Source organism: Capra hircus, chromosome 3 (genome assembly GCF_001704415.2).
Source record: "Capra hircus breed San Clemente chromosome 3, ASM170441v1, whole genome shotgun sequence".
Taxonomy (NCBI): domain Eukaryota; kingdom Metazoa; phylum Chordata; class Mammalia; order Artiodactyla; family Bovidae; genus Capra; species Capra hircus.
This window is the reverse complement of record NC_030810.1, coordinates 25769121-25780789: the sequence shown is the minus strand read 5'-3', so window position 1 is coordinate 25780789 and position 11669 is coordinate 25769121. Positions and strand designations below refer to the sequence as shown.

The following is an 11669-nucleotide window of genomic DNA, read 5'->3' as shown; positions in this document are numbered from 1 at the left end:
TAGATTAATTTTATTTGAACTGAGTTTTCAGTGTAAGCCCAGACAGCTTTCACTTTAATAACTACATGTAAATACAGAACCACTAACCCTAAATGGTGCTACAGCTCAAACAGCCAAGCACAGCATAATAAATTACTTTATGTCTGTTGGTAAAGATCATTCTTAACCTACAAGGAAAATAGTTGTTCTCAGGGATTCTCAAACAATAAAGAACTCTGAAGGAAAAATCTCCCTGAAGTAAAATTTTATATTTAACTCATCAGACTTAGTACAATTATTCTATAAGTTAAGAAACGGATAAGGTTTTCCTCATATCACTAAAATCCTTAGCAAACAATTTTAATCTCTATATAACCTACCAAAGTATTCCTCTATTATTATTTTTCACTAACTAAAATTATGGTAACTATCTCTGCGCATAAAACTCTGGGAGCTGAAGTGAGGTACATATTCTAGGATAGATCTCTAGAGTTAACTGTCTCAAAGGGTTTAGATCTAAAGGTCTGTGAAATATTGCCAAACGGCTTTACCAATTGATTAGGCCACCAGCAATGCTGGTACTAGTTCACACAGGTAAATAATTTTTAACTGACATTAACTGTCATCCAAATGGACACAGGCAACCTATAAAATGGTCAGAATTTGTACCATCATTTATTTATTTTTGTATGAAAATTCTTAATTTCTACATCTAAACAAATTTTTGCCCAGAATTCATTAAATATCTGACTCTCAAAATGCAACAGAATATTTTTAAAAAACAAATCTCTGAAGACAGACCTTTGAAACATGTATAAATTAAAACTTACTCCCGGATCTTTTTTTCTGATCCATCTCTTCCAGGGTCATAAACTCCTTTAGGCAGATGCTGTATAAGGCCTATTCTTTGAGCTATCCTAATTTGTTCCTCTTCAGTCAGCTGAGTTGCCAGGCGAGTCTGGCTAGGTGTTGGATGATAGACCGGAACTGGAACTTGTTCCTAAATTTTTTAAAATGGAGAAAATAATTATTTTTAAAAAAAATCTGTTTTCTAGGTAACGTTTTCCTTTTGTTTCTTCCTTTTTTGGCTGAGGAGGGGACCTTGGAGAGGAAGGAGATTGGACAAATATGCACTGGCATGAAATTCTGTTTTACCCTGCCTTAACGTTAGCATATCTGACCTACTTTTAAAGGATATAAAAACAAGCTTTACAATAAAACTGGCATGGAATGTTACTTGAAGTATTTCTATAGGAAAACCAAATAACACAGACATATTCATTCCTGATACACAGATAAATCAATGTAATTAATTAACCAAATGGACTGTATTCAATATTCTGTAGGCCACAATGGGAGTTTCGTGGTTTTGGTATATATCATTATTTACAGTAGAATTGGCCATTACAGATTCTTATTTGCAAACTTGTTATTTCCTTCCATACAGACAACAATCTTTATAATTAATTTTTTCTTTATTTGGAAAGATGAGATATTATCGCAATAAATTCCTGTAAAATTAGGCTTTGCATATGTATTTGGATATGATGATCCAGTGAGCGAAATGAGGCCACCTTCCTTCCAAATGGAATACATATTCGAGGACTCAACCATGAATCATGCAGTACTGTAGTGCATATTAGCTGAAAAAACACCCATGCATAAGTGGACCTGTGCAGTTCAAACCTACATAGTTCAAGGGTCAAGCAACTGTATTGCTTTATTTTTCTACTCGCTGTGCTGTGCTTAGTTGTTTAGTTGTGTCCGACTCTTGGAGACCCCATGTGTCGCCTGCCAGTCTCCTTTGTCCATGGGGATTTTCCAGGCAAGAATACTGGAGTGGGTTGCCATGCCCTCCTCCAGGGATATCTTCTCAACCCAGGGACTGAACCCAAGTTTCCCACATTGTGGGTGGATTCCTGTCTAAGCCATCAAGGAAGTCTCACATTTATGAGATAATTTTATTCACACTCTTTTATACATTGTTTCAACAGATACCTGAGTATCTATTATGTACTAGGTGATGGGGAGTGAAGTGTAAACAAAGTTCCTTGATTGATGGAGAAAGCTACCTTATTAGATAAGATACTCAGAAAAAACCTCTGATGAGACATCTGGGAAAAGATCTCAACTCGATGAATACTATGAAGTGCATCTCTGACCTAATGATTTCATTGTGGCTAAAACCATTTTTGAGCCACCTAATACAGTGTTTCAGATAATCTCTCTACTGAATAAATTGACTGAGACATAACACTTTCAATCTATGTATAACATCTACATGGGAAAATTCACATTAAATCACAACTATCTATTCACATTAACATTAGAAAGTGTTATTTTTATTCATCCTGTATGATTACTTATGATTTCTACAATTTAGGATTTGTTTACAATGATAGCCAACATATGCAAGTAGGAGATTATGCCTTCAGGAATAATCGCTTAATTTGTTGACACAACCTTTTTTAACAATTTGAAAAAACTGTTTAACAACTTAAAAAAAATTCTGTGAAATAACCTCCCTAAGTATTAGAACTAGCATCAGCTGAGGCTGTTTTTAGTCAATGGTTTCTGGGGTTCAAAAGAAAACAACAGAGAGCACCAATAATGAGACTTTGTAAGGGCTCAAGTATAAATATGCTTTCCAAAGAGAAATTTTAGGGGCAAGTCTCAAATACATATATATTAGGCTCAAATACTGAAATATTTAATTCAAGGAAAAAGACATTTCATCACAATGTCTCTTAAAGATACGATTATGTTCCTTTAATTAGCCCTATTCTTATAAACCTGTTTTCTGACTAGTTATTATTGAGTTTCTGGTCAAAGGCAATTCAACTCAAGACTATTTCTTTTGAGATTCAGAACAAATCTGTAATTAAAGATCTCAAAAAAAGGTAAATTCTTATCAAATAATGTTATTTTCTCTGACACAGTAAAATGCCAGTAGTTCAAAGTTTCATGTTTTATAAATTTCCACATGAAATCAATAATGATTAATACTTCTAGCTCATCTAGAAAATAATAACCAAGCATATGGATACTTATCAGAATTACATTCTTCATCCAAACACTTAGTTCATTTCACATGGAAAGAACATATTTTATTATTATCGAGTATGGTTTTTGGATCCAGATAACCCTGGATTACTGTCAAAGTTACTTCTCTGCCACTAGAGTGACCATGTTGAAGAGATTTAACCTATCTGGATTACCCTACCATATATGGTTGCTGTTAAGACTTAAATGAGAAAGACGGTGAACCTTAGCATGGCAGGAACTCACAAAACAGTGGCTTTTATAACTATCAATATTGCATTTGAAGAGCTCTGTTACTTCAGCCCAATTAGCTGTTTCCTAAAAGTTTCAAGCTTGTCCATCTTACTGCCTTTGTTCTTGCAATTCCCTCTACTTTCCCCTGCAGGTCCACTGGTTCAAAGTATATTAATACCTTGTCAATGTAAAACTTTACCCGATCCTCCTCCTTGCCACCCAATATTGATAGACACTGCCTTTAGCCTCATCTTAATTACATGTGTCTGCCTATAAGAGAATTAAGATTAAACAATACAGTGAAACTTCAGTTAACAAATACTGTTAAAATTCAACAAATAACAATTAACAATTAAATAACAAATTCAGTTAACAAATAACAAAATAGTTATTAAGCAAGAGGCTGTCAATTCTAGCTTTCAAAGAGGAAGTGAGGTACAAAACTGCATTTCTTTACCACAGCATGAGAGCTTTTCTTCAGTCCTATAAAAGTTACATGACCCTTCTGTTATTAAAGACTGTAAAAATGGCTGTTGCACCTCTGGTTTAGATATTCACCTATTAAAGGTTTTATACCTAGTGGGCAATTTTTTTTTTTTTCTGAGCTCAAACCATTTTATCTATCTAGAAATACAATGATCATTTCTCTGTTTTTAACAAAGAGAAAACTATAGTACCAGTATTTATTTTTGATTTAGCAATGTCAATCAGGAAGTTAGTAATAAAAGGAATATAAGTTTGTGCAACTAAGCTCTATTAGATTGTATTGGTTAAGGTGTACAATATATTGACTATTATTTGGCCTCAGAGTAGGTAACTATTTTTTGTTTTAGATGTTAACTGTAGATAACTCATAATGTTAAAAGTACATCCAAATTAAAATGTTTTTGATTAAGAATATCTGCTGATTATGATGGATGTCTACATGTTTTATTGTAAATTCATTTGAAAAAGGTATGCAAATACTGTTTAAAAAAAAATCATGTTAGCTTTCTCCTGGCTTTGAAGCAAAAGAAATACACGTAAGTTCCCCCAGCCCTACCCCAAAACAATTTTAAAAAGTCATGTTTTTCTTAAGGTAGCTACTGAACTCTTGAAAATAAATTTAAATGTTTTATCTAAAAAATTAGCCATCAAAGTAGGAATTTCTAATAAAGTTATAAATTTTTTTCATCTGCAATAAAGGTTTTGTAATTTCAACAACTTTCAGAATTAAGAATTTCAAAAAACATCAACTCTATCTTGAAACTGTCTCATAAAACAGATTCTATTGCTGATTAAAAAATAAACAGAATCCTGCACCCCGCCCCCACGCCCCTATCTAGGGTACCTTTGCAGAATCCTAGGAATCAATGAAACAGTTTTTAAAATACTGCTATTTATGAATATGGGACTTTCAGTCTGAAAAACTTGAGTCTCTGATACTTTCTGCAGTGAATAAGTTATTTGAACCCTTCGCTTTCTTCCCATCATCAAATGCCTCTGGTGTGCAAATGTTAGGCTAACTGCAACTGCCCAGATTTTGGTCTTAGCTTTCTGGCTTGTCTCTGAATACAAGCAACTCTTTGGCCTCTGTTGTAATCCCGCAGCTAAGATTTTCAACCCCTGAATTATGACTTCCAATTTAGACTATTTTTCTTCTTAGTCCCAGATCAACTGACTGCCATCCACATCAAGATATGACTAATTCCAAAGTCAGTGGAACAAACAGTGTAAGACTGTGGGTAGTGTAAGACTCCTTAATCCTTGAACATACCTACTACTGTTAGTACAAACAAAAAGACCTAAACTACAAACCAGAACACCTTAACTGTCTGAGCAGGTGCTTATAAAAGGCTCAATTTCTTTGGTCTTGTGGTTCACATATGGCTACAGAGAACACAGAAAGCAGAACAGAAAAGGAAAGCTCTATCTTATGAAGAAGCATATTAATAGACACAAAACCACAACTCCGATCTCTTATAATATTATGGATGTATTTTCTTCTTTGGTATTTTTGTTAAACCAAAGGAACCCTCTAGAAATTTTAAATGATTCACCATTCTAATTTCAGTTTACATGCAACTTTTTAGAAACCCTCTACAGAAAAGGAAATGACTAAGAACTCCTAATATTTTAAAGATGGCCTCTCTCTTCTTACCACAAACACCTATTTTTATTCCCATCCTACTTACTAAAAATGACCTTAAGGATGAGTTATTGTTAAGTAACTCGAGAGCCAATGGTATTTTCTAAGTGGCCAAACAGAATATAGTCAGAAGACTAGAATGGAAGATTGGACAGGGATATAAAAATGGCAAGTTTTAAAAGGCTGGATTCTGAGTCATTAATTGATGGCTCACTGTGCCTAAACTCTTTGTGTGAACAATATGATTTATGCCGGACATGTTTTCCCTCTGGGAGTCTAGAATTTTAGCATATGATAGGCAGTGACTGTCTATTCAGTACTTCAGGCTCCCCTGGTAGTTAACACTTCACACACGTTGGCACAATTCTGTGTGACTCCACCAGGAGAGAACTCTTAGAAGCCTGTGCCTTACCTATAGACATATGCACCTTTCTTCACCAACTGACTTGTGTTCTCCTGCAATAACAAATCATGACTGTGATTACAATTATGTGCTAAGAACTATGAGTCCTCCAATGGAACTGAAGATCTAGATGGTGAGAGTGATGGAAAGAACTCCCTGGCAGTCCAGTGTTAAAGGCTCCATGCTTCCACTGCAAGGGGCATAGGCTTGGCACTCCCTCCCCGACTCCCCAAAAAAGAGTGATGGATAAGTGCTGCACTGACTCTTTCTCCTGTTTTCAAATGGTTTACTTGGTGATGTTCATTAGGAATGCTTCTTTATGGCCTTTCCTGGCGGTCCAGTGGTTAAGACTCTTGTGCTTCCACTGCCAGGAGCATGTGTTTGATCCCTGGTTGTGAGAACTAAGATCCTGCCTGTTTTGAGGAGCGGCCCCTCTCCTCAAGAAGAGAAATGCTCCTTTGTGAAAGACATGTTTTGACAATGACAGTTACACAGTTTTGCGTTTTATTCCTATTTTTTCAAAGTAAAGTTCAAAGGAACTAATATTCTGAAATTATTATTAAGCACAGAGAAAACCATCTCCAGCACAGAAGTGTTACATGCTGAACTGTGTCCCCCAAAATTCTTATATTGAAATCCTAACCCCCAGAACCTCATGATGTGACTGCACCTGGAGTCACAAATGTGACTTTTTGTCCTGGTCTGTTCTCCTGCCCTGTACTCTTCACTAAAAACTATGTCCATGTTGACAGCTAAAAATACTACCTAGATATAAATGATTCACAAATTTATATTCCAGTCTAGATCTCACTTTTAAACTCCAGGCTATACTTTGACAGTTCTAACTCAATGTCCAAAAATGAACTGCCCTCCGAAACCTGTTCCTCTTCCCTATCTCAGTAAATGACATGACTTCCTTTGTATAGTTCTGGAAGACAAAAACATCCTTGGCACCTTCCCCTCACTTAACTACTGAAATGCGGATGATTTCTTCCCATGTCTACTGCCGATACTTCAGTCTAAGTTCCCATTTCTTTCCTGATTAGCCAGCAAAATCTCAATTTGTTTTCTACCTAGAAGTTAGAGCAATCTTCAAAAACAAATCCAACCCTATGCTCTCCTCAACATACATTAAAAACCCCTTCAATAGCTTCCCACTGCTCTTAGGATGGAGTCCAAAGTCCTTAACAAGACCTCCAATGCCTTGCATAAGTCTACCTACCACCCATCCTCTCCTTTTTCATCTAACAACTCACTCACTGCTTTCTAGTCTTACTGGCCTTCTTTCAGATCCTTTAAAGAAGCATGATCTCTTCTGTTAAGTCACAGCACCTGTTATATTTGCATAAAACACTCTCTTCCACCATTACTCTTGCTTGGTGGTGGTTTACTCACTAAGTTGTGCCTGACCCTCAAGACCTCATGGACTACAGCTCACCAGGCTCCTCTGTCCATGAGATTTTCCAGGCAAGGAGACTGGAGTGGGTTGCCATTTCCTTCTCCAGGGGTTCTTTCTGACCCAGGGATCAAACCCTGGTCTCCTGCATTGCAGGCAGATTCTTTGCTGACTGAGCTACCAGGGAAGCTGACTCTTGCTTAGACACTTCTTCTTCCTTCCTTCAAAGTTCAGGTTAACTTCCATTTTTTCAGATATTTTCCCTAACCATTCTTTTCTACTATAGGCTCTTTTATACCAAGTGACTTCCCTTCATAGCATTTGTCATAGTTGTAATTTTATATTTAGTTATATGTTAACTTGAATGTTGTCTTTCCCACCAGACTGTAAGATCCATGATAAGAGTTGTGTCTGCTTTTGCTCCTCACTGGATGGATAGATGAATAAACGACCTACTAAAAATGTTACCTACTAATAGCTAAAAACAGTCACCCATTAACTGACTGCAGTGTTCCTTCACATTTTAGTTTTTTCCTTTAGATTTTTAGGAACCCGTAGGTAACTGTCAAATAATTATTAAAGTTAGTATACATATGCTATAATCCTGGGATTACAGAGCTGCTTTGGCTTTGCTAAGTATATTCTTTAAAAATGACTAATAATAGTATGTCCATCACTTCCTCTGCAAAAGTGAGCCCTAAATATGATTTTGAAAACCTGTGGAAAATGTTTACAAATTAATCACTGATAATGTGAGTCACTCAGCGTGTCCGACTCTTTGCAACCCTTTGGACTGCAGCCCACCACGTTCCTCTGTCCATGGGATTCTCCAAGCAAGAATACTGGAGTGGGTTGCCATTTCCTTTTCCAGGGGATCTTCCCACTTAAAATGTACAAGGGCACTTAGTACAAAATGAATGGATTTATGAAAATCTTAATCACCAATGTAGTAAACTGCTAATTAATATAGATGCTGGGAACCTTTGAGGGTGGTTCACTTGACTGTCCTCACCTCTCTATGAAAATGATTCAAGTAGTATTTTGTGCCTGGGCTGAAAAGGTGTGACTATCTGACGAATGTATTCCTTCACCACTTCATAAGCTTAACAAAGGCAGAGATTAAATCCATTTTGCTCACCAATATATACTGTTCACCTAGCACAGTGTATCATTCACATAGTAGAGATTCAAACATTACTGGATAATCGAATGACTTAAATGAAAGCACTCATGTTCCTGAAATCCATGTTATATATTCATATCAGGATTTTGTAAACATGCTATGAAAATTTTTCTAAGGATCTGGATTATGCCACAATAAAACCAAAAAGGAAAACTTAATATAAATTATAACCATCATTCCTTCTCCAAGAGATGATCTGGTTTGTTGCCTCTGTGATACTTTTACCTATCTTTCTATCCCATTGAAACTTCAATTTAAAATTTATCTAAAATCAAACTAATGATCTCCTACTCCCATAAGTTTTCTTAAACTCAGAATTTCTATGTCCACTACCTAGGCTAATGATAGAAAAGTACAGTGGAAGGAACAGATATAGAATATCAGCCTCTGGCACTTATTAGGTATGTGACCATAGGCAAGTTACTTAATACCTCTAAGGTTTCTCATCAGAAAAATGTATAGAATACCCATCTTAAAAGAGTGCTATAAGGAATAACTAAGAAAATGCACGAACCACGACAGGGGCTCAAATATCTGGGCCTTCCTATACTGAATCTAGAGTCATCCAAGGTAGATATCTCTTCCCCCCGCTTTTCGTTTAGCCTTATCATTTACTTAAATGTCTTATGTGCTGTGCTAAATCACCTCAGTTGTGTCTGACTCTTGGTGACCCCATCCATGGACTGTAGCCCACCAGCCTCCTCTGTTTATGGGATTCTCCAGGCAAAAATATTGGAGAGGATTGCCATGCCCTCCTCCAGGGTATCTTCCAGACCAGGGGATCAAACCCATGCTTCTTGTGGTTCCTGCACTGCAGGTGGATCCTTTACTACTGAGACACCAGAGAAGCCCAGTGGCTCAGTGGTAAATGTCTTATAATCTTTATCTAACTACCATTTCCTCAATGTCACTAGGAGACATACATGTACTTGCCCTGTGAGTTTAAATCTTGTGAAAGAGGGAATTCAAGAGAAGCAAATGTATTCAAATAAATTTAAACATTTTTTTCCTCCTTAATGCTTTCAGTTCAGTTCAGTCTCGTCATGTCTGACTATTTGCAACCCCCATGGACTGCAGCACGCCAGGCTTCCCTGTCCATCACCAATTCCCGGAGCTTGCTCAAACTCATGTCCATTGAGTTGATGATGCCATCCAACCATCTCATCCTCTGTCATCCCCTTCTCCTCCTGCCTTCAATCCTTCCCAGCATCAGTGTCTTTTCAAATGAGTCAGTTCCCCACATCAGGTGGTCAAAGTACTGGAGTTTCAGCTTCAGCATCAGTCCTTCCAATGAATATTCAGGACTGATTTCCTTTAGGATTGACTGGTTTGATCTCCTTGCAGTCCAAGGGACTCTCAAGAGTCTTCTCTACACCACAGTTCAGAAGTGTTTCTCGGGCTTTCATCAATTTGGTTGCATCAATTCTTTGGCGTTCAGCTTTCTTTATAGTCCAACTCTCACATCCATACATGACTACTGGAAAAACCATAGCTTTGACTAGACAGACCTTTGTTTGCATAGTAATGTCTCTGCTGACAAAACGTGGTCCACTGGAGAAGGGAATGGCAAACCACTTCAGTATTCTTGCCTTGAGAACCCCATGAAAAGTAAGAAGAGGCAAAAAGATGACATTGAAAGATGAACTCCCCAGGTTGGTAGGTGCCCAATATGCTACTGGAGAAGAGTGGAGAAATAACTCCAGAAAGAATGAAGAGATGGAGCCAAAGCAAAAACAGTGCCCAGTTATGGATGTGACTGGTGATGGAAGTCTGATGCTGTAAAGAACAATACTTCATAGGTACCTGGAATGTTAGGTTCATGAATCAAGATAAATTGGAAGTGGTTAAACAGGAGATGGCAAGAGTGTTCAGTCGTGTCCGACTCTTTGTGACCCTGTGGACTGTAGCCTACCAGGCACCTTCCTCTGTGGGATTCTCCAGGTAATACTGGAGTGGGTTGCCATTTCCTTCTCCAGGGGATCTTCCCAACCCAGGGATCGAACCAGGGTCTCCTGCATTACAGGCAGACGCTTTAACCTCTGAGCCACCAGGGAAGCTTTTAAGAATCAGTGAACTGAAATGGACTGGAATAGGAGAATTTAATTCAGATAACTATTATATCTACTACTGTGAAGAATCCCTTAGATGAAATGGAGTAGCCCTCATAGTCAACAAAAATGCAGTACTTGGGTGCAATCTCAAAAACAACAGAATGATCTCTGTTCATTAATGCTTTAAGTCTTCATGCAAAAAACAAAAAACAAAAAACCCCACACAAAAACAACAAAAAGCCCAAGAGAATCCAAGCAAAATATTTGCCTTAAAGAAAGGGAGTAATTTAAATTAAAAATGTGTTCGGAAAAGAAATGCAGCATCATGGAAAGGGGTAGAACAGAAAAAGAATAAAGGATTACAAGATGTGCTGAGGCAGGGCAAACAGAAAAGAGGGTCAGTCACACAAAAAAGCAAGGTCTGACTTTCTGATAAGGTAAACCTCTGAAGTGTTCCAATTGTTTGTTAATAAATAATGAAGCATCTATAAAATTATGAAAGTTATGAAAAATAAAATAGGCTCTAATCTCAGGGAGTTTAAAGTCAAGAAAGACAGAAACAGATCAAAGTCTAAATACATCTATCTGAAAGGCACTATATTAAAATTTGGACCCAGTTTAGGGAATTATGATACAATTTCAGAAACTAAATAAAACAATGCAGTGGGGAAGTGCCTAAATAATGTGCTGAAGCTGGAAATAGTACAAGTCTGGTCTGTGGTAAAGGAAAAATAAAGTCACTGCTAAAGAATGCAGCTTGTCACCAAAATCTGTATCCTTTCCTCCAGAAGATTTAGTTCTTCTGATTTTCTCCTTACAGCCGCACAAGCTGCTGCTGGCAGCACCCGATCCCCAGCTGCAGTCTCCTACTGGGGATGTTTCCTGCATTTTGCCAGACTGAAACACAGCCATAAACTGGAGGATGTGGATAAATGATCTGAATGCATATTCTTACTCTGACGTTCAATGACTCCTGACCAAAAAGACTCAAACCAAACAAACAAAACCCCAAAGACTAGCATTAATGCAATTCCTGAACCATAAAGGATAACAATTATACACTGAGGGGAAAAAAACCCAGTATCCCATCAATGACACTGACAAATGATATGTTTTGTTTAATGCGAAAGTATACAAACCAAAGTCATCTACATGGAAAAGGAGCACTGCTTCCAGGGAGGCAGTTTGCATTTGTTTGCTTGTTTTTTACAGAAATGAAAAAGTTGGCTTATTTCATTCACTATATAAATATT

General features: G+C 37.2%; 1 protein-coding gene and 1 non-coding gene across 3 annotated transcripts in view; both read right to left on the bottom strand.

Annotated features, from left to right (window-relative positions):
• RNF11 (ring finger protein 11) overlaps positions 1-11669 on the bottom strand; it is a 37174-nt gene that overhangs the window by 2449 nt on the left and 23056 nt on the right. For both annotated transcript variants that reach the window (XM_018044042.1, XM_018044044.1), the window contains one exon: positions 810-979. In XM_018044042.1, coding sequence (XP_017899531.1) covers positions 810-979 — 170 coding nt within the window. The remainder of the gene's footprint in view (positions 1-809; positions 980-11669) is intronic.
• TRNAY-GUA lies at positions 10348-10419 on the bottom strand. The gene has a single exon. It is a non-coding gene; the product is annotated as a tRNA-Tyr (tRNA).